The 23,566-nt window shown below is 44.4% G+C and overlaps 1 protein-coding gene across 4 annotated transcripts in view; it reads left to right on the forward strand.

Annotated features, from left to right (window-relative positions):
- Positions 1 to 3,282: 3,282 nt before the first annotated feature.
- unc79 (unc-79 homolog, NALCN channel complex subunit) overlaps positions 3,283 to 23,566 on the forward strand; it is a 46,727-nt gene continuing 26,443 nt past the window's right edge. For 2 of the 4 annotated variants that reach the window (XM_018727582.2, XM_018727584.2), the window contains exons 1-14: positions 8,872 to 10,161; positions 12,455 to 12,625; positions 13,295 to 13,390; positions 13,546 to 13,601; positions 13,699 to 13,828; positions 14,081 to 14,145; positions 14,937 to 15,025; positions 15,695 to 15,735; positions 16,076 to 16,104; positions 19,482 to 19,711; positions 20,726 to 20,897; positions 21,445 to 21,675; positions 22,098 to 22,288; positions 23,085 to 23,208. In XM_018727582.2, the coding sequence (XP_018583098.2) occupies positions 9,678 to 10,161; positions 12,455 to 12,625; positions 13,295 to 13,390; positions 13,546 to 13,601; positions 13,699 to 13,828; positions 14,081 to 14,145; positions 14,937 to 15,025; positions 15,695 to 15,735; positions 16,076 to 16,104; positions 19,482 to 19,711; positions 20,726 to 20,897; positions 21,445 to 21,675; positions 22,098 to 22,288; positions 23,085 to 23,208 (2,109 nt within the window). In that variant the 5' untranslated portion in view covers positions 8,872 to 9,677. Of the gene's footprint in view, positions 3,921 to 6,170; positions 6,292 to 8,871; positions 10,162 to 12,454; positions 12,626 to 13,294; positions 13,391 to 13,545; positions 13,602 to 13,698; positions 13,829 to 14,080; positions 14,146 to 14,936; positions 15,026 to 15,694; positions 15,736 to 16,075; positions 16,105 to 19,481; positions 19,712 to 20,725; positions 20,898 to 21,444; positions 21,676 to 22,097; positions 22,289 to 23,084; positions 23,209 to 23,566 lie in introns of those variants that run through there. The other 2 variants (XM_018727583.2, XM_018727585.2) reach the window with 2 other exon arrangements.

The raw sequence follows: 23,566 nt of genomic DNA on the forward strand, positions 1-23,566 counted from the left end.
GACCACCTGAGCTCTGAGAACGATTATTAACATGGGGCTAGACTGCAAGTCCCCTTCTGCCTTTCAGCTGTACTGACCTCCTCACCTCTGCTCGACAGCTTTCGCTGCAACATTTTTCACTGAGCCGTGATCAAGCTATGAAGCTGGAAGAACTGAAACGGAATGAATTGCCAAGGTATGTGGTGCAGCCTGGTGTTACATACTGTATAGTATCATATGGCTTCATGTGGCTTCATGTGATCATATTTCAGTCAGTCTACCATGAATTGCTTTAATCCTTTCTTTCCCATTGGACAGGTCCTGCTCTCTGGTGGGTCTGGGGTTCAAGTCCCACTTTGGGTGCCTTGCAATGGACTGGCATCCCATCCTGGGTGTGTCCCCTCCCCCTCCAGCCTTACGCCCTGTGTTGCCCGGTTAGGCTCCAGTTCTTTGCGACTCTGCTCGGGACAAGCAATTTCAGCCAGTTTGTGTGTGCGTGCGTATTTTTTCTTCCCCATTTCCTCCCGCATGTTGAAATTTCTCTGGAAGAACCAGGTCAGGAATTGGGAGGAGGGGCAGTTGGCCACAGGTGCAGTTTCTGGTCTACTTGACAGGTGAGTGGTGATAGTCTCTGTCGCCCTGTACTTCCCGTCACATGTCAGCCCGGTACTATGTTTACCCTTTTCCAAATGATTCTGCAGCGTATCGACTAATTTCTTTGCTTGATATCAATTTTATATACTGTATATCTAATTTTTCAGCCATTTTAAACCATTGCAAATAAGATAAGATAAGATAAGATAACACTTTATTGTCTGTTTGCACAGAAATTTGTCTTCCTTCACCAGCTCAGCAATAAACCATATTAATAAACCATAAATAAACCATTTTAATGTCTCTGAATCATAACATACGTTTTTTTAAACTTCAGGTTTATGTTCGGCAAAGCTAATGCGATATTCAACTTTTTACATGCAAAGAATCACCAGCTTGCTTCCGAATTGGACAGAGCACATCGCGCGATTTGTCATCCTATCGTCGCTTGATTTGTCGATATTTTTAAATGCACACTATCCATGAAAATGAGAATATTAATATTGAATGTGCATCAACATGGCACCAAGTTCAAAGGTCTAATCGGTACACCAGGCAAAGAAGACGATTCTGCCTTATGTTTCATTTCCATCCAGAAAAAAAACCTCTTTTTTGCTCTTTGTGCTTGGTTTTGGTGTCTTCGTGCCAGCTGGCTGGATGTACCATATCCCAGAATACTGCAGAACACAGCTACCTCCCAGGTAAAGATTAAGGTAAGGCACAAATTGTGTTTCCTATGAGATGTACGTCGCTTTGGAGAAAAGCATCTGCTGAATGAATAAATGTAAATCTAAGTAAAGCAATGTCAGCCAGCTTCAAGAGGACCCTTCCTCCCAACAAGGCTACTTGACCAGGGCATCTTATGCTGAGCACATTAGTAAAATGCATCCAATTAGAGCTTTTAGTGACTTTGTGTTTGTGTCTGTGATGAGCTCCTAATAGAATATCAATGAAAAATGCATGATGGTATAAACTACTTTGCCCCTGTTTAATGCATTCATTTGTCTGAGATTTCACGGTAGACTGCCAATGTGAAAAACTACAAATTTCATTGACAGAACAGGCAAAAATGTCATCTTATGATTTGCAGATTACTTGATTTTTAGAGTGTTCATGTTCAACTTGGTGAGTAATATTGAAGAACAGATGTTAAACTGTATTATAACAGTAAGAATAAGTACCTGACTTTGCCTTGCTTATTGTTACAGACCCCCAGAGAGTCTAAGGACATCTTGTACTAATAATCCTTCAGGTGAAATGCACAGAATTTCGAGGTATAATATTCATAATGGCTATTCCATGACCAGGAGTGTAACTTTAATCCAGATTATTGAAGGAAACCAATTACTGTGATTTCATATTTATTTGATGCAAAGTACTGTGCACTTCTACCTGGAACATTTTAACATAAGTACCTTGCTAAAGGGCACTATAACAGGAATTGGGTCTTGAACCTGGAAGCTCTTGGTCCAAATATAGCAGCGCTAACCATTACATTACTAGATTCCCATTCATGAGCATTTCTAACTTAACTTCCTTACACATTATGTTTTTTTTTTGTGATTGTAACACATTAATGTGTAATGTGAGTCCTGTAAAAATTTTATGTTAGTCATGTGTGATGGTGGATTGGTTAAACTCAAAAGAGAGGAGGAGAACGTGATGGAGAATTCAGAAGGCGCAGTTGTTGGGTCCCTTCTCAGTTTCTGCCCACGAGAACTAGAGGAAACGCACAACTGCTTTGCGAAGAAGAGATGGGATCCATGAATCTTGGCATGTAGTAAGACTGGCTGTGGAACAAGGGGGTGGTAGAAGCTCTGTATAACTCCCTCTGCTTAAGAACTGAAAGTCTAGTATTTTTTAGGGATAGGAAGTTTACACCCTGTCTCCTTTGTAAAACAAACATTTGCTGAAAGACTCTCAAAAACAACCTTTATGGCAAACTTGTCCCTATCAATAAACATGGTCAGTAAAAAAACATTTATTGATTTATTTTTCTGTTAATAATTTAATAGGCGGCACGGTGGTACAGCGAGTAGCGCTGCTGTCTCACAGCGCCTGTGTGGTGCGAGAGGACGTGGGTTCGATGAGCTCAGTCTGTGTGGAGTTTGCATGTTCTCCCCGTGTCTGCGTTGGTTTCCTCTGGGTGCTCTGGTTTCCTCCCACAGTCCAAAGACATGCTGGTCAGGTTCACCCATAGTGTGTGTGAGTGACAGAGAGAGTGAGTGTGTTCCAGTGATGTATGGATGAGTGACCCAGTATAAGTAGTGTATCTAGCAGTGTAAGTCACCTTGGTGAATAGGTGTGTGGGCTGGTAACAATACATGGAGTTCACTGGAAGTCGCTTTGGAGAAAAGCATCTGCTAAATAAATAAATGTAATACATCTCCCACCCTTGGAGTAAAACGCAGCCCTTGTTGGAATGAAAGTGGGTAGTAATAATGTTTCAATTTGGTTTGAATCGTGATGAATCCACAGTTAATGTTGTTTTGTGCTTATGGTTTGACTGTCAGACAAAGAGCGGCTGTGGACAGTTGGGTCGTAGAGACGTTAGACGAGACTGAAAGGGGCACTTGGACCTCTGTCTATGATGGGGTGTAAAAACAGCACGGAGGAAGAGTTCACACACACACACACACACACACACGCGCGCGCGCGCGCGAACGAGGTCTCTTAGAAACAGCCTGTTCCGATTCCCATGATCTGAAAACCATCTGTTGCTCGGCTGAAATAAGAAAAAAAGCACTGTATGTGTGTATAACACAAGCTGCTCTTTCAAAATCCTGCCACCTTTACCACATTTCGCCCTGTTTACACTGCCACACTGCGCAGTATAATAATGCCGCTCGGTTTTTACATAATGATCGCGGAAAAACGCCGAGATGCGTGACTGTAAATACACACACGATCAGGTCTGCGTGAGGAAATGTGGCGGTTTGTGGTGCCTGGATGAGTCCATTCGCAGCGAAGGTGTGCGCGTCCCCTGCGCGCGAGGCTCCTTCTTCTCCGCAGCGCCAGGCTCCCGCGCGGCGCGGGGATGCGGGGTGACACCCATTGGACCTGAGAGCATCAAGATGCCGCGGGTGACACGCACGACCCAACTTGATGCCCCTGCTGTCGAGATTCACGAGCACGACTTTGTCCGGACTGCGGCTGTATAATGGTATAACCAAACCTTGCTCGAGACACGGGGTTTATTCACTTTTTTTCAGGTCCGGGAGAAAAAAAAAAAAAAAAAAGAAACACATACGATACGTACCGCAAGGGGTGAGCAACCAACGCGCTCGTCTATTTTTTTCCATTAAATTTAAGAAGAGTTCTCACAATGTCTACGAAAGCGGAACAATGTAAGTACAGCAGATTTGGTGTGATTTGGAGTGTTTCGGGTGTTTTTTTTTTTTGGTTTTTTTTTTGGTGCCTGTCCCTGTGTGAGATGCGCGATGTGGCGCGTGAGACGTGCGGCGGAGGCGACCGGAGGGCGGCCGTCCTTGGTGATGGAAGCGCCGTTGCTAAGGCAGGTCCGCGCGCCGCCGGAGGGCTCGGAGCGAGAAAAGATTTACCGTTCGGAAAAAAAAAAAAAAAAAAAAAAAAAAAGATTTACCGTCTTCTTGCAGAGGTGGGAAAACGACGGGCGCGGGGAACAATGACAGGCAGTTTCAGCCTGCATTTCAGTTTGACGCATTAAAAAGGTGTTCTTTCCCCCCCTCACGGAATGAGATAATTCCAATCTCAAGGTCGATGAGGGAAATTCTCACTTCTGCTGTGGTACAACATGGAGGGACGCGGGTAAAAACACAGTACAGCTCCCGCCTTCCGCGCTCTCTCCCTGTCTGGACACCTGATACATTTTATGTACCATTTGACAGGTATAATAAGCCCGAAAACCGCCTCCGCGGTGGCACCTGTGAGGCAGCACAGGTCCAAGTACCTGTATGTGCTGTGCGGAGCATGGTAAAGCAGAGTAAGCGAGTGTGAAACGAGCGGCTTTTCCCGGGGAGATGCTTGTGTGCGGAAGGCGACACGAACGAGTCGCCGCTTGATCGTCCAGCTTTTCTGACACACTGACGTGCGGGTTATGGCAAAAAATTGTGAATGAGCCAGGAATTCCCTGTTGCGCAGCGAGAGGCTTCACGCAGCCTGCTTGTGATGCCCTAAATCTATTCAAAAGCTGAATTTGTGAAGGTGCACAGTACAATTGTGCCGAAACAGTCTTCAGATTTCAGCTTGGATACCAGCAGCAGTCAAATACAGGCGGAAAGAAGAGAACACAGATCAGATATTTTTATATATATAGGGAGGGTTATGTGTCCCTATTTGTCGCCTTTGCTGCCCCTTTCCATGTTACCGTGTATCATGTTGTGGCCAAGCTAGCTTACCCAACAGTGTGTGTAAACAGTAGTGCCTGTGGACGGGCAACACAATAAGATGATTTTTATTTATTTTTTTTTATTTATTTTTTGTCCGTCTGGACCTCGGGCTCGGCCGAATTTAGCTCTGAAGGGTGTCCAATAGACGGGACTGCTGGCCTGGAGGATGTGTTAACAGTTGGGGGCGGGGGTGCGGGTTATTTGAAGCTTCCGATCGTTCTGCTCCGCGACTGAATCCATCCCTTGCGCGTACGCGTGCGGCTCGGCGGGCCGCCCGAAACGCGGCCTGCGTGTCCCGGCGCGTTCGTCTGCGCCGCTGGGGATTGTGGGCTGGAAAAGTCATCTGTATGTGTGAAGAATTTTCACATTTGTTCCCAAACCCCCGTAGTTATTTGTGTACAGTAAGATTAAACCAAGGCCCCTGGGGGCCTGTTGCAGTTCTGTTGTCGGGGCATTAACACACCCAACGCTGTGTATGCACGACATACCATGCCACAGGGATAGATGCAAGCCAGTCTGCAGATCATAAAGGTCATGGGGCATCCAGCCAGGGACACTGGTGGGCCTGGGGCAAAGGCTGGGCATCAGGACACACTCCTAATTACGATCTTACATAAACGCGGCCTCCTCGGCTTTGCCTTTGGGTAACAAGACACGCTCGTGGTACCATAAATTACAGCGTACCAGGAAGAGCCAGATAGAAGCACACTCCTGCAGTACTGACTTGATCATGAGTCAGCTGGGTGACCCAAGCCTCACAAGGGCCCTGTTTTTCAATAAAAACAGAAGGTTTAAATGGCACTATGTCACCTTACGTAGTTGATATTACATAGCTGCAGTTGTGAAATGGAAAACGCAGCATCCAGTTGCGTTCCGTTTCGCTGAATCCTGTGGATCACCTGGAAGAAAGGAAGGAAGGAAAAGGTAAGCGCTACCATTTTTTGCTTTTTCTGCATCTGAAGGTAGCATGTGAACAGTGGAGTGTCCATTTTTATATTGCCTATACAGACACTGCCCTGTTCAGAGACAGTGACGCCTGTTGGGGGACTTCACAAAGCTTCACTGCACATGAACCGATTGAAAAATGTAAAAAAAAAAAACCCTTCAAAATGTCATGTTGCTTGTGACTTTGTGACTCCCCTCCAGGGTCCCGTTACCCTTTGACCTCTCTTCGGCCAGAGATCCTGTCCGCTGTTGACGTGTTTGTTGCTCTGCTCTTCATTTGTTTAGTTGCCTCTAAGATACGGTACTTGCAAGAGTATCACAACCGCGTGCTTCACAATATTTACCCTGTGCCGTCTGGAACAGACATTGCAAACACACTGAAATACTTTTCCCAAACCCTGCTCAGGTAAGTACCCCACGCTGGAATCCACAGGTGAAGTAAGGCATTGCATTCCTACTATCTACTATTCAAGACAGGTTTGATATTATTACGGCAAAGTCATGGTAGGAGCAATGAATACAGTCCTTGAAGGATGGGTTCAAAACAGAAATACAAGCTATCTGTTTTAGAACTACTAAGGGTCGGTAGAAGCAGTAACACAGAACGACAGATATTTTGGGACAATTTATTAAAATAGTGTGGACTGGGCTGGGACACTTGACTCAGCTAAAAAGAAAGCAAATCAGTACATATCTTGATGGATTTTTCCTTTTCAAATTCATATTTAGCAGGCCCCTTTTATTATTCAAAGTTACTTTTTGAATTTTAAATTGAAAAATATTGACAAACAGAGAGTACTGAGATTAGCTAATTAGAAGAAAAATGTGCCTTTCATCTGAACCTTGTTTAACCAACCATATTTAAACCAAAAAAAAGGATTCTGTCTACCCTCTGTCTTTGCTGAATCTTCTGTGAAATGCAGCAAGGGAATTTACAAGCGCATTTGCCGTGACATGGAACGAGAGATGAGTGTTAACGTGTTATTATGTTGTCAACCACTGGAAAGCATCCCCAGGGTGCTTGTGAGGGCCAGTAGACAGAAAGGCTTGTCCCTTGCTTTGGTTGGGGATTCAGGACCTTGAGAGTAAGCAGGAATTAGCAGGAATATAATTTGTGGGCTGTCCTGTAGTCACAAGTTTAGACGTGATCATTGTTTCATTGAGGGTGCCAAACCTTTTATAAAGCAAGTAATATTGTTTTTTTTCACGTTTGAGCTACTGGCGTTAAGAAGGGCACGACAAAACTGAAGTTGCAGTGCAACGGAACAAATGTTCTCACAAACATCAGAGTAATATGAAACCCTTTGAGCGGGATAATGCAAAAAGGCTTACAGGGGACCAAATCACTGTATCCCTTGATCCCTGGTGTCCTGGAATGTAGTCCTATTGGAACGGTGACATAAGGGGTCACTCGTCTGAGGTGCAAAAGCAACAGTTCAATTAATGGTTAAGAGACTTGTAAGTGGAGCGGTAAGTGTCAGATCCAAACATCCCGAGGGCTTTGCACAACGTTGCATTCTTTAGCGAGATATCCATCCATTGTCCACAACCGCTTGTCCCAAGTAGGGTCGCGGTGAGCCAGAGCCTTACCTGGTAGCACAGGGTGCAAGGCCAAAGGGGGAAGGGGACACACCCTGGATGGGACACCAGTCCATCGCAAGGCACCCCAAGCAGGGCTCGAACTCCAGACCTGCCACACAGCAGGTTTCAGCTGAACCCACCACACCACCATGCGCTTGAGTGAGACACTTGACTGAATTACATCTGTAAGAAACGTATGCCCTGTTGCATGTCGTTAGACCAAAACAATAAAGAGAGGTGAGATTACTTGCAAAGTGTATTTGCTAGCAAAGGCAGAGGGTGCTGATGCCTGTCAATATTTGATAAAGACGAAAAGTATAGGACAAGGTTAGCAGCGTTTAGGTGAAGGAGCACCCCCCCGCGAGTGGTACTGCCAGCCTCGCTCCTACAACACCTGCCCACCTGGCGTTTCCGTCCCCGCACCAGGGAGCCACATGTTGCAGGCGCATTCGCTCTTTAACAGCTTCCGGTGCCCTTTACAGAGACTCCCCTGGTTGTTGGCATCCAGCAGTTAGCTTGACCCTCAAATTTTGCCAGTTTAAAAGCTTTGTGTTGAAAATGCACTTCAATTTCAATACATATATTAGGATTTATCCCAAAGTATATGACATTCGTTGCATGCAATTTATAGCATTTATAGCATGATATATAGCTTTCAAATGTCATGAGCTCTGGAGAAATCATTTCCAACTGAATGAAGTACAGACAGCCTTTTGGTAAAAATCATTATGACTTCATAAAATGCTTACAGATGCTCCAGGGTTCTGTTGCACTTTGTATTTGCCCCTTCAATGGACACTGGCTTTATCTAGAAATTGCAACAGCTCACTTGTGCCTGGGTCGGACCACAGCAGGTGTTTCAGGTGTTGCCCCAAGAATATTACTCTCTGTTTTTATCGCTGGGTAGGATTATAAATATTGTCTGTAAATGTGAGTGTGTGTGGTTGTGTTTTGAAATATATAGAAAAACTGTATAGCACAATGCTGTTTAGCATGTAACTGTATATACAAGTTAAAAAAGAAATACTGAATTTGTCTAATGTTTAATTCTTTATGCATATTTATGTTTTCATAAGGGCAGAGACTTTGTGGGAGGACTTTTTTTGGTCGAACACAGTTAACTTTGTTTTTAAAGACTCACCAAATGGGCCTCATGTCCTCAGGTCCACCATAGCTCTCTGCCCTGCTGAAACACCGTAATGTTACCACAGTGAACAACGTGTCACACAGAAAAGCCACACAAAAAAACCAGATATAGATCCTCAGAATGTTTAACTGTTCTTGAGTAAATACCAATGTTCCTGACAGCCCGCACAGCACAGAACATAATGTTTAGCACCATAGAGTACTTTATACCCCCACCCCCTCCTTTCCCGCCTGATCTCCCCCAGCCCGCTTGCCCCCCCCCCCCCCTAATGTTTGTTTTAGGCCTATTGAATTGTTGGTGCTGTTTTCCAAATTTTTATTTTTTTTTTTAAATGAACCAACATAGACCCCCAGGGGGACAGCAAACACAAACATTCATTCCCATTGGCTCACGAACATGATGCTACTGGTCATCTGTTTAAAGCAACCTCTTATGTTTTCCCTCCAGTTTCCTCCCAACTGTAGATTAGTTACATGTATTTTAGAAGTTAAATCCATATGCCTGTTGGATTTCATTACTTTTCCTAATGATACTGATACAGTATCATGATGTATGCATACAGACATTATTTTTTGGTGCAATAAACATGTGTTGTGACCAGGGGCCTTACCTTACCGTACATACATGTTTATTTTTTGCTGAGGCATGTTTCTAAAGTGTCATCCTTATATTTCCTAATCTAAATCAGTTTCAATCTTAAAAAAAAATCTTATTCTAAATGTAACTCTCCCCTGTGCCAACTCAGTCAATCTCTTGTTTCATCTTCTGACCTATGTATTGTTTTGAAACAAGAGCACATGTTTTGTGAAAGAGGGAACCAGGGCATAGGTCCTCCCTCCCAGGGGAGTATGGGGTTGGCACTGAAAACATGCAATTTTTTATATTTTTCTTCCTTGTCACCAGATACGCATGAGATGCAGTGATCATTGCAGTTCTGCGGCTTTTTTCCTCTTTTGCATTCGTGTTTTTTGTCTCTTTGCTTTTGTTTTTCAAATAAAAAATTTAAAAAGTTAGAAAAACTTTTCTTTATTAAAAAGTCATTTTCACGCTGGAATGCAGCTATTATGCAAATCCATGCTTGTCTGAAAAGCAAACAAAAAGCAAGCCAGTCAAGACACTGCATCCTATGTGGGGTTTATCTGGGTTTTTTTCTATTTACGCTGTCTGTAGTGCCATTTCAATGTAATGTGCTGTTTCTTTGTGTCTTTGTTGTCTCTTTTTTTCCTCTCCTCTGGAGCAGCATTCTGTCCCGCTCGGGCAGGAAGGACAACCAGGAAGCTTCCAATTTGGCCGTCCCCATGACCATGTGTCTTTTTCCTGTGCCATTCCCACTCACCCCATCTCTAAGACCACAAGTCAGTTCCATCAACCCTACAGTTACTCGCTCCCTCCTTTGCAGCGTTCTGCGGGACGCCCCGTCCGACCGCGCGGGGCAGCAGAGTCGAGACGCTCAGCTCTCAGAGTACCCCTCACTGGACTATCAGGGGCTCTATGTGACGCTGGTGACCTTGCTTGACCTGGTGCCCCTGCTGCAGCACGGTCAGCATGGTGAGTGGTCTTCTCCTGCTGGCAGGCTGTAGGGTGACAAGTAGAAAGATCATAGTGTATGGGAGTCATTCTGAATGAAATGTGAGTTGTGACTCCTGACTGCTTTGCATTATACCAGTATAACACTGGCTTTCCTTGCATAATGATCATAATTCATTCCTGAAAATCTCCCTGCAAGGTGAATTTTTGTGAAACACTCTCAAGATTGTAGTTAATTTAAATGGAAAAAAAAAGCATTTCTGAGCCACTCAAGGTTCACCCATTTTTCGCCAAACATGAAAAATTCCTGCCTTTTAAACAGAGAAAATGTAATTCAAAACCAGTTCCAGAATGTTAGAACTACACTCATCCCCAATTATTCAATACCTGAGATCTGTTATTTCACATATCTGGCCCAAGATTATTATTACCATTTATCCTTAATTAGTCTGGATTTTCATTTATCCAGTCTGCCACATCATCCATGCTGTCAGCCCAATGACATTCAGAAGATGATAAACTGAGACCGCAGTTTGTGGAACCACATAGCTATGCTCTCAGCTGCATTCCAGCACTCTATAGGTTTTGCCTGTGTGTTCACGTGTTTTGCACCACTGTGCTTTAATTTTCTATTTATTTTGTTTATTTAGATGTGTAGTTGTCTTTCTGTTCACATACCTGGACTGTAATTGTACTTTATGCAACCATTATTTTTTCAAATTCATTTTACGTACATGACTCCATGACATTTCTGGGAATGGCTTGCCATTACCCTATAGACCAAGTAATCCTTTAAAAAGAAACTAAAAAAAAACCAAATCTTTAACTTATTTCTTCATTTATACATATTTTAGAATAGAAGAAAAAAGAAAACATAAAATATTATGAAATGAACTGTTTTTCCTCTATACCTACTGTTGATTTAAAAATCCTTTAGATGTAGAATGGTGAGGAAGCTTTTTGTAAGTTCTGTGGACATGCACAATTTTTAATTTATCATAGTCATTTTTGATACGTTGATATTAGTTGTAAGTTTCTTTCCTTCAGAGCTGTAATCCATATACACCCTTATCTCGTATAACGGGATTCTGGACAGTGAATAACCACTATAATAGCTTACAAAAATTGATGCTATCTTTTTTAATGCAACATGCATGTTATTCAATACAACACCATATTTTCCCAGTTACACAGTAATTTTACTGTGAGATAAAAGATATCAGATAAAAAATATTTGATCAGATATTTTATTAACTGTCAAATATAGTATGTCTTTCGCTCTACAAAGCACACTGAAGCTATGCTTCTTACGTGACAAATGCAGCCACTGGAAAAGTACTTCCTACTTCCTGTTTCCTGCTTCCTGTCACCCTCATTGTCACAACCATTCAAAATTTTGATTTTGCCAAGTCCATCTCACAAGTAAAGTACAAAGAAAGCACAAGGAAAGAGAATTATGTGATGCCAACTCTGATTCTGCATATGCTCTTCAAATAAAAAAACGTTTCTCATGTAGTCTACAATTCAGAGTCCAAAGAGACACTGACGGTCCAAAAACTGTTCATTCATCTGCACAATTTGTGATACCAGCTTTAAAAATTTGCATAATAAATGATGCAATTCAATATTTTTGTTATCAATAGTATTAAATAGGTTGATGCTATCATTGCCAGGTATAAAACACACTTTATTTTGGTCTTTACTTATGTTTTCCCATAAGAAATAATGCTAATTTGACCACCTCACAACAGGAATTCATCTAACGGGGGGATTTCATAGACAGAATTCAGTCCATTAAGCAAGGAATGGGTATATCTTTCTTCTTCATTGTACAGCGATTTTAGAAACTGCCTTTAAATTGTGGTGTATAAAAGAATAAAAATAATAATAATACTGCTTGCTGCAATCAGGTATAGCAGGGTCAACGTAACAAGTGAAGTATACTGAAGAATCTTATCAAGGAAACTACAAAGAAAATCTGTTTTGCTGATTCCGTAGCTAGCTGAGCACTGCGATCCGTAGAGTTAATTTACCGGGCTCTTAGTTTTGCAGTTTTTGTCTCAAATTCTGTGAAAAAACTACTCTTTTTTTTGTACAAATGTTCTAATGGATCAAGGAGAAAAGTCATGCTGCTGTATCTCAGCACTGCATTAGCTCCAGTATGCTGAGGGCTATCATTTAGAGCAGCGCAAATAGATTATACTGGCAGCAAAGAAAAGTATGTTTACTTTCTGCAAAACTGCTACTTTCAAGTCTTATCTAAAATGAAGACTTCTGAGCATGATGGAAGTTAAGTTTTTTTTTCTGTTGGCAGATTTGGGACAGTCCATATTTTACACAACGGCATGTCTCCTGCCATTTCTCAGTGATGATATTCTCAGCACACTACCCTACACCATGATCTCCACGCTTGCCACCTTCCCGCCCTTTCTGCACAAGGACGTCATCGAGTACCTGAGCACCTCCTTCCTGCCCATGGCTATACGTGAGTGCTCCTTCATCCACCACCTGTCCTGGAGGGAGATAATCAAATCCTGCTGAACAAGTTACCATTTCATGGGTCTAGAAATTTGCACACCGCTGCTTCAGGAGTTAGTGAATTTATCTGAGATATTCAAGAGCACGTTATGGAATGTATCTTGTGTCCAAAATGTGTATAAAAAAAAGTGTCTGTTGCTGTTTAGCTGGTTGTAAATATGGGGCTGTGTTTCTGTGGTGACTGAAGAAATGATCAGTGGGGTACAGACAGTAACTGGGGAGTTATCCATCCTGGGATCTTATACTGCGTAACCACTATAGCACAAATATGTTAGGGCTCCCAGGTTGGATGTAAGCTCTGAAAGTTCGAAGAGTTACAGAACACTACAGTGTGGTCGGCTAATTGCTTGGGGACGTGGGGTCTCAGCGTCAAACTAAGGAGAGCTAGCAACATTTCTCAGTGTCTGGCAAAAAATGGGCTCATCCTTTTCCCACTTTTAGCATGTTATTTCTTTGTTTTATACAGCATGCAACCTTGGGAGTGCCTCTGCCAACACTTTTTTTTTTTGTGGTAGAAATGGCAAAAACCAGGTTCTGTCTTTCAAAGAAGAACAAATTCTGTTAAGTAATTGGTGACTTTGTGTCCACTTGTTTTGTCATATTTCTTCCTCATCAGTGGGCTCTAGCAGAAAGGAGGGAGGAGTACCAGCCTATGTGAACCTCTCTGCATCATCCATGCTAATGATTGCCATGCAGTACACCTCAAACCCTGGTATGACCAAAGCAGAACAGCACCAGAACCCAAAGCACACATCTTTTCATCTGGTTTGACACTGATTCACGATAGGTATTTTTTTAAAACAGGACATTCATGTGCACATTTCCCACAAGGAAATTATCTTTAGAATTTCATCTTCCTTTTTCCAGTCTACCATTGTCAGCTGCTGGAATGTCTCATGAAGCACAAACAGGAAGTATGGAAGGTAAACTTCATGTTGCATCAATTCAGTGTTGTGTAAATGCAGTGTATCATCTCAGATATGTGGTCTGTCAGCAGGACTGACCTGTTGTGTGCTGTAGGACCTGCTCTATGTGATATCCTATGGACCATCCCAAGTCAAGCCCCCAGCTGTTCAAATGCTTTTCCACTACTGGCCCAATCTGAAGCCCCCAGGTGCTATTAGCGAATACAGAGGACTGCAGTACACAGGTGAGCAGCTTATGGCAAGGGGTGGTGTGGAATTTAGCATCTTGTTCATTTGTGACCCATCAACACTGAGAAATGCCAGACTGACATTTGAACAGTGTGGGTAGTATACAGCCATGTGGGGTAGGGTTTACATTTTGATGATCACTCCTAGAAGGTGATGAGAGAAATAGGAGAGAGATGTCATAGGAGCTGTGTGCCAAGTTTACCCTGGACTTGAAGGAAACTCACCTTTCCCACTTCTTCTGTTTACAGCCTGGAACCCCATCCATTGCCAGCATATTGAGTGTCACAATGCCATCAACAAGCCTGCTGTCAAGGTACAGTCCCCCAGGCTGTCTGCGCTGCTTCTGCATCACCTTTCTGTTTGCGCTGCCTTTGCTGATCCCCTGGCAGTTTTATAATGGCCTAATGCACAGTAATAGCCATGCACTACATGGATGGCACGTTGAGGGCTCTATTTTATCGCTAAACAGAGATGCACCATGAACGAACCCAGAATCCAGTTGGGCATTGCTTCAGTAACATCAGTTAACTTGATTAATGGCATGCACAGGCGAGTGGAAGCACATTTTGTTGCAGGCCTGGTAGTACTGGACTCATATTCATGTGACCGCAAAATCTTGTCTGAATCAGTGCCGACAGTTGCAAGAGAATCAGGCCGGAGTTTTCAATTACCACACAGTTGTATCAAATTAGAAGTTCTGACCCCATGCTGCCCTGGGTTGAAAATCAGCAAGACAGTGTTGTAAATGACACTGTTCATAAGACCAGAGAAAGCAATTATATGGCATTGAGGTTTTGCTGGAACATAAATCCAGAGTGGGGTCTATAAATGGTAAAGTAGGGAGTGGCAAGCTGGGGAGAAGAGAGGTGGGGGACTGGAAAATAGAGGACAGGTAGGGAACAGTAAGATGGGGCTGGTCATTACTAGAAAGCACCAGAGAAGATAAGAGGGGCTGTAGAAATTCAGAATGTGTATTTTTACTAAGAAGGAACGGGTCCAAATGCCGAGTGAAAATGTTGTTAACACCTTACAGCTACTACTGAACACAAAGATAATTCCTAATTCATAATTCCTAAGACCCCATTGCTGTTTCTTTTCTTGCAGATGTGCATTGACCCTGCTCTCTCTGTCACTCTGGGAGACAAGCCCCCACCTCTCTACATATGTGAGGAGTGCAGCCAGAGGATTGCAGGGTATGCTCTGGAAAGATGTGGTCTTCTGAGCAGCTCCTTGTTGAGCCTCTGTAATCCTTGTAGAAAACAGTCTGAATGACAACACCTCCTGTCAGATTGCTGTTGGTGTCCCAATGGAATGACATCACCATGGTTACATAATATCACCAGGGGCAAGAATTAGTCAGGTGCATCAACAGCCGCATTCACCTTTTCTCAACCAATTCTTTCCCCTCAGTCCTCAGTGCTGTACTGAAGTGTCTATTTGACCTGGGGACTGGGCCCATGGTTTGTGGGGGGACACAGAAGTGTGTGCTGCGGACTGAGAAAGGCAGTCAGCCAGGCATGTTGGAGAGGATTGATGCTACGATCAGTTTCGGTCAAACCTCTGGTGGAGCAGGCAGTGGGCATGGATGTGTCAGTCTGCGTTTGTCAGCGAGTGTCCAAGAGCGTTGGCGTAGCATTTGTCTGTTTGTTTGCGTGTTTATGAGTGGGAGGGCTCAGCTGGTTTCCCTCATGAGCTGACAGTGCCCAGAGGGTTTGGCAGCGCAACTTCCTTTGCAACCTGCCGAGAAAGAAGGTGAATGGTGTAAGTTTTGGGTTCATTCACTACATGAACCCTATCTGTTTGGTTTTAGCATGACGTTACCCGACATAATCTAATATGAGTGTACGTGTACTCCTTTCTAGGGACCATGCAGAATGGCTCATCGATGTGCTTCTGCCTCAAGGTGAGTTCTTTCTGGCCGCTGCTGCCCTACCTACTTTGCCCAGAGTAGCATGGGAAAAAATCGGATGATCTGATGGGTCAAACATTATCAGAATGCAGAATGGTCTCTGTCTCAGGGATTAAAAGCCTTTTTGTGTTGATTGTCCCAAATACCGTGATTCACCTGTACATACCCTGCATGTGGAGACAGGATGCACTGTGGCTCAGGAAGGTGTATTGTGTGCCCCTGGAGAAAAATAGCACACGTGAGAAATGTTTCCCTGTGTGATGTGAACTAGGCCTCCCCAGATAAATAGTGTTTTGTGTCATGCTGAAAAACCTCTGTGCCTTCGCCCTTACAGCGGAGATATCTGCTATTTGTCAGAAGAAGGTAAGATTTAAAGCGGCATTCTCGTAGTGGGCGGTGATATTGTGTGTGTGTGTGTGTGTGTGTGTGTGTGTGTGTGTGTGTGGTGCAACTTGGTCTTTGTTGCCACCAGCTCATCTCCATTCTCCTGGTGCATCTCATGGGCAGTCATTGGGGTACTGTGGGCATGCAGTGCAACAGGGTGGGTGCCCACCAAGTAGTTATGGAACACTGCCATAGGAGTCATCCCCATGGCAACTGACAGGCTTTCTTCCCTGCCCAGAGTGCCACTTTATCCACAAAGTTCCACCAGCTCAACGTCTTTTAGAGGCTTTGAAAAAAGCCACAGTCTGTTGTAATGACCACATTCACTTAGATCTCTAAAATGACATTTCCATTGTGTGTAAGACAAACATGTTCTTTTATTAATGCACATTATGCTAAAATATGTTTGCCCCTCCATTTACAACTTGCCTTCTGTCTTGGCTCCAGGCAGCATGATATAGCAAATTGGCTTTTAAAAAATTGTTACTGTTATTGATCACATCCCCACTGGAGGCTTCAGTGTGCACCCGTGCTCCACCCCCATCTGTGATTCGTGGTTACCCTGCTGTTGTGGCCTGTGGCTCGCTGTGTCGTGCCTGTGGTCATGCTGTGTGGTGGTCTATGCCTGCTCCAGTGTCTGAGGATATCTTGGTGCTCCCTAGCCTTCATCATTGTACTTATCTCTCAGGCCCTGCTGGACCACAGCATCCAGTAGCGACCGAGTACAGTGCAGCTGATGTCACTTCTGAGATTTATAATATGTATGGTTGCCTTAATGGTGGTGCAGGTCACACAGGTGTCAGCTTTGACTCAACAACCAAGGTCTCTTCATTAATTCAAAATGCAGACTGGTATGCAAATAAGAATTACATTTAAAAATATAAGCAGACTTTGTAAACAAATGATTACTCTCTTGATTTAATTCACAAATATTTCTTATTTTTCCTAGAAAATGAAATAATATTTTGAGCCCTAGGATTAAGTATGGATTAGTGCGTGTGGGTCAGTCACACTTGAGATGAAGGAATAGAAGTTGTCAGCCCCAGTGCCATGTCTCTTCTTCTTCTTCTTTTTTCTTTAATGATTGTGAATGTAGAAGTGTGATGGTAGAGTATCTCACGCTCTAATCTCTCATGGCTGTGCCTTTTGGGAACCAAATTACAGTTATGTATCACAGACTAGTCATTAAACCTTCATGTGCCACAATGCAACTAGTCAGGAGGGTGATCAAGTGGTCTGCTAGATCACCCAGCCAAAGGAAACAAAGAGCACTTGTAGAGATAGACACATTGGCATGCACTTATTTAGCTGAAACTTCTTTACGAAGCAATTTAAAGTACTAAGATATTTCCAATCTTTGACTAATTTATACAGCAGGGTCATTTTACTGGAGTAGTTAAGGGTAAATACCTTGCTCTAAGGTACTACAGCAGGAATGGGATTTGAACCTGGGGCTTTGAGACAAGAGTATGAAGTCAAACAGGAACCTGCAGTCTAGGTCCTTTATTTTTGATTACTTTTACATTCAGAGTCCAGTCAGGAGTTATTTGTTGAATGTGAATGTGGGCAGTTTAGCCAGCAGTGCTGGATACTCTAATTGAACGCAAGGAAGCTCTCTTCCTCCCTGTGTTCTGGTTAGAACCTCATTACATGCTCTTAAAGACTAGAACATATTCGTCTTCCAGGGAAAACTTGCGATTTTGTTTTCATTTCTTTAAAAGATCTTCTACCTTGAACCATAGGATCTGCGCTGCAGCAGATGGCTGACGCACGCAGTTTTCCCTAAGGCATGGGAGCCAGCAGTTTTGTAGAACTTTCTTCGAGAGCGAAACTGCAGAGTAGCACTGGGAAAGGACGTCATAGTTCGAGTTTGTCTGAAACCAGCTTGCGTTCGAACGCGGCTGTTAAAAGAACGGCAGGGCCGTGCTTGTGAAAAGCGCCATGTCCTCACAGCCTCCTGTTTTTTTCAGAGCTTTTTGCACTGTGATTTTTTTTTTTCCCCTGTGATGGACATCGGTTCTTTAATGGAATTGGATGGGTGTGCTGTTTGTTCCTGGAACGTGGTCCGGGGACCTTGTGGTCTCTAGGTTTCCACGGCGACGAGGATCAGTGTGCGGTAATCTCAGGTATCAACTGAGCATCCACGGAAACAGCTGTCTCTCGTCCTGCTTTGTCCAGCAGGTCTAATCCACCAGCTTACTTTTAAACGGGCTTTGTTCCCCTATAAAGAGGTTTAGCTGTTTTCACAGGGTACGCTCCCTGTTGCCAGCACACTGGTTTTAAAGAGAAAAGGCAGTGTGAGGCATCAGGGAGCCATCCATGAGGCGTGGGAATGAGCAAGAGCTCATCAGCAGTCATAGCATGTGTGTTAATCCAGGGTTTGATTGGAGACATCACTCTGTAACCTCTTTTATCAGTGAGCCCGAAGGGTTGGCTTTGATTGATTTCGAAGTGCGGATTGTGGGCTGGGACAGCATGAGGTTCCTCAGGAGAATCTAACAGCTGAATCACTCTTCAAGGTTTTCCTCTGAAGAGTAGTGCTGGATGCTTGCGTAGGCGTGTGGGTGAGGGATCGGCTCACTCTGACAGGCGGTAAAGCAGGCCATTTTTTTAGTGTCTGAACCGATTATTTGCTTCCTCATAGCCGCCCCTTTTATTTTTAGCAAGTTGATGCTCTCCAGGGATACACATCCATCCCCCCGCTCTCAGGAGTCATACTTTGGTCCCTCAAAGCGATGGAACAGTCCTTCTCCTTCGCCCATCCCAGATCTCTGCAGAGATTAGTGTCTCTCTGCCACACCGCTTAGAGCTGACATTGGATCTTAATTGGCACAGCTACATGGCGACATGCCTCTCTCATAGTCTGGAACGCTGATTTTACACCACGATAATAGTCTTATTCCAGTTTCAGGATACAGAAAAAACAGACATGTCCACCAACTGGCAGCCCAATTTCAGACCTGATTAAAGACAATGCTGCTCTGCTTTTTGCAGCCATGTAAATAATTTATTTAAAACCAGAGAAACCAATTACCCGTAAAAGCTATCAGAACCAGCAGACTTTTGTGAGCTCATCTGAAACAGCGCTTTAATTACTTGATTATTTTAATCAATATTTACGTCTCCTCAGAGACCCCAACACATTTCGTAGGATGCGTAATATTCCATCATATGAATCTTTCACCTTCAAACTCCATTGATACAGACGCAACACTTTGAATCTGCCATCATGCTTTGAAGTCATATTTCATGTAAGCTGTATTTGTGATTGCTGATTGACAGTATTTTGAGTGCGCATGATGGTACGTATTTCCTGCAATGAATCTCTTCCATCCCCTCACCCTACCCACCAACAGAACTGTAGTTCCCACGTCAGGAGGGCAGTTGTCACCTGCTTCTCAGCTGGCTGCTGCGGGCGCCATGGCAACCGACCGGTTCGCTACTGCAAGCGTTGCCATGTCAACCACCACAGCGCTGAGGTGGGGGCTTCGGCGGAGACCCATCTGTACCAGACCTCCCCTCCACCTATCAACACCCGGGAGTGTGGGGCTGAGGAGCTTGTATGCACCGTGGAGGCTGTTGTCAGGTACATGCACTATGGAGAACGTGCTTCAAACCGGGCTGCAAGACTGCTCTGCTCCCTGTCATGCAGCGTATTGCAAATATTGTATTTCATTTAAATTTAAATGAGACCCTTTAACCAATGACCAAGTTTCCATTTATACCATGGATTAATTATATATAGACATGACCTTACCTGCAACAGAGCTGGTTTGGACATGCACATACACCTTACTGTCAAGGATAGTTTAAGGGCAAAACAGATCTTACCACAGCATAAATATATACTGTATAATGTCTCCAAAGGGTAAGACAGATGGCTTAGAGTGCACTTAGTACAGATGACAGCTGCACAGGCTAAAACAAACAGAAACAATTATTATACTATCACCCTTAGATGAAGAATTCAGTACTATGTGAAGTTAAGTTTAGTATTTTTCTGCGGAAAATGAGAATGGTGTACAAAAAGTCGGTCTCCCAAAAAAAGGGAAATAACATAGAAACGAATGAGATGAACAGAGCCTGTATGTTATGTGTCAGATCCGTGCCGTAAGTGTCTTTGTGTCCCATGTTTACTCCTGCGACCGCTGGTCTCCAGACGTGATGGATGAGATGATGCTATCGGAAGTGACTGCTCCTCAGATGCATGCAGTTTGACTCACAGCACTGTTCTTTCACGGCCAGAAATCAGATCTGGATATAGCGGGACGGAAGGCGTAAGGACAGGGTGTAATGGCCGGTGGCTGCTGGTGGAGATTCTCATGAGTTTAATTGAGCTTAAGCAGGCGCATGAACATCGAGGAGGCCGAACGAGCTGGCCGTTTGCTGTCTTTCTAGGGCTCCGGAGATGAGGAAGCCTCTAATGAGACAGACAGGTCAAATGAGCTGAACAGCTACATGATAGGGCATCAAAGTCTTTCACGTCTTGCACTTTGGTTTGAAGGGCAAACACCATACAGGCTTTCCAGTCGACTGTGGTCTTGTTCCTGCTCTCTGTCCATGTCGTACTTTGTCCTGCCGCACCACACCCCACCCCAAGCCTTTTGAAGGAGGCTGAGATCCACGCCGAGCTTCGGGAGAATGAAATGAACCGGCGCCGGCAGATGGGCTTGTCGGCGTCACACCACTCCCTGGACAACATTGAATTCGACAACAAGGAAGATGACCAGCACGACCAGAGGCTTCTCAGCCAGTTTGGCATCTGGTTCCTGGTGAGGCCCTGTTAGCACCGTGCACCTTGCTATTCCTGCGTGAAACGCACGGCTTGGGGACGGTGAGATACTGGTGTTTGTTCACCTGGGGAGCTTATAAAGATGCCAGATAAGCCCGGGAAACCGGGTCACTCGTTGCGAAGCAATAGAGCTCGTCACACCTCCGTAGCCAGCTGCTTCCTCACAGCCGTACGCTTCTGCGCATCGTCACCAGCTCTAAATTCAACGGTCAGTGGCAGGAAAATATGTACGTGACAAAGAGCCCTCAACCAAGGCGTCCCTTGTGAAGAAGGATTGCTTTGCTGTAGGAAATTACGCTGAGCTGTACTCCACTCAATTTTAGTGAACGACACGGTCTGCTGTACGCTGCTCCTGACCTGCATTTAATTATCCGGAGATATTTTGCGTTAAATCAAATTGATTTATAACCTTTATTGTATCTTTAATTGTTCTTGGAGATTTATTCTGTGTTTGATGATCTCGTTCTGCGTCGTGGTCTTACATATCGCTTGGTGGCTGTGCCGGATGCAACTTTTTGCCGTCGCAGGTGAGCCTGTGCACGCCCAACGAGAACACGCCCACAGAGAGCCTGGCGCGGCTCGTCAGTATGGTCTTCCAGTGGTTCCACTCCACTGCTTACATGATGGATGATGAAGTGGGCAGCCTTGTGGAGAAGCTCAAGCCGCAGTTTGTCACCAAGTGGCTGAAGACCGTGTGTGACGTCCGCTTTGACGTAATGGTGATGTGCCTGCTACCCAAGCCGGTGGAGTTCGCCCGGGTGAGAGGGGCCGATGAGCTCAGTTTTTACTGCATGTTTAAATACATGACCTGTTTGTAAAGGTGAGGCTTCTTTCTACTCCCCGTTGCTGCCGAGTGTCTGTCTCCAGCATTTCGCTTATCTCTAGAATTTGAATTCAACATGCAGTCAGTCTCTAAATTTCTTTTAGAGTCATCCTTTGTTCTACCAATTAATTCCTGCAGAGGGCAATATCTCCTGCATGTCTCCAGTGGCCCGTCTGTTTTATTAGAAAAGGAAACCGCTCCACCTGTGTACGGCACTGCGTCCGTCTCCATTATTCCTTTGTTTGTTTCACTATTCTCTTTCCGTCGACCTCCAGTTTTTTCCTCTGTTGCCCTATATCTGTCAGTGAGTTTTCAGTTCCTGTCTTGAGCTCTTAGTGTCTTAGCACATGTCTCCAGGTGGGTGGTTACTGGGACAAGTCATGCAGCACGGTGACACAGCTGAAGGAGGGCTTGAACCGCATCCTGTGCCTCATCCCCTACAACGTGATCAGCCAGCCGCTGTGGGAGTGCTTCATGCCGGAGTGGCTGGAGGCCATCCGCACGGAGGTGCCCGACCACCAGCTGAAGGAATTCCGAGAGGTGCTCAGGTATGATTAATCCCCCCTTTTCTAACTCTCCCCATCGGAGAACCGAAAACTGTTCCTTCCCACTCGGCCCAAATCGTTTGGCACAGTGGCACAGCATGTTGTGCTTGTGTCTCAGGATGCGATCGGATGTGGGTTCGATCCGTGCTCGGTCGCTGTGGACTTTGCTTGTTTTTCCTCTGTTCCCATAGGTTTTCCCAGGTTGCTCTCGTTTCCTCCCACACTCCAAAGATGTGTTTCAGTCAGTGACTCTGACTTGCCCATTGTGTATTGCGTGTATGCGTATATTAATTTTACTGTATTGCACAGATTGATAAATGATTGTGGGGAGTGCAGTGCAGTATATCTGGCATTGAAAGTCACCTTGGATAAAGGTCTCAGCTGAATACAACATAGTTATCATTATACGTTGCTTTGAAGAAAGGTGATACATGTAATTTATTCCATTGTGCAAAGAATCAATAACAGTTCCCACAATGAAGTTCCCTCTTCCATAAACTTCTGACTGCTGCTTTCTTTGATTTCTAGGGTACGTACACCCACCATTTTTATGGCTCCAAACGGCCATGAAACTGGAGGTGGAAAGTGTTCTATAACAATAAAAAAAACAAAAAATGGAATTGAATAGCATCTAAATTCACGTCTATTTATTGTAATGCACACAGATGTAGTTCAGCACTCAAACTTTTTTTTTCTGTACAGACCATGAAATAAATTCACATATAAATAATGTATACATTCCAAGAACCCATACATGCCAACAAAATGATCGTTTCTATGCTTCCTGCTTTTCCCGCAGTAAAATGTTTGACGTTGAGCTGTGTCCCCTGCCTTTCTCCATGGAGGAGATGTTCGGCTTTATCAGCTGCCGCTTCTCTGGGTACCCAGCCTCTGTCCAGGAGCAGGCTCTGCTCTGGCTGCATGTGAGTAACCTCCAGGATCCTGCCCAGCTGCCCAACCCAGTCGACTGTGTAAGAGCCGTCCAGCGATGTGAAGCACTGGAACAACTGAGCGTTTGTCTGTCCGTCTGGCCGAGTGCTACTGTTGGAACCGAACCAGAGCTCCACGAGTGTAGGAATATTACTAGCCAAGCTCAGTGATGCAGGCTAACCACCTGGGATGTCAAAGGATGTCTGGACTGTGTGGATTTAGGTCAGTATTTGAAGATCAGTGCAGACGAGTGTAGGCCTGGTCCTCGAAGACTGCGGATCTGGGTTGCACCATGGGTTTAAAACTGTTGCGGAAAGCTGAGCAGCACGAGCTAGGCATTTGATCTACTTT

This window comes from Scleropages formosus, chromosome 15 (genome assembly GCF_900964775.1).
Source record: "Scleropages formosus chromosome 15, fSclFor1.1, whole genome shotgun sequence".
Classification (NCBI taxonomy): domain Eukaryota; kingdom Metazoa; phylum Chordata; class Actinopteri; order Osteoglossiformes; family Osteoglossidae; genus Scleropages; species Scleropages formosus.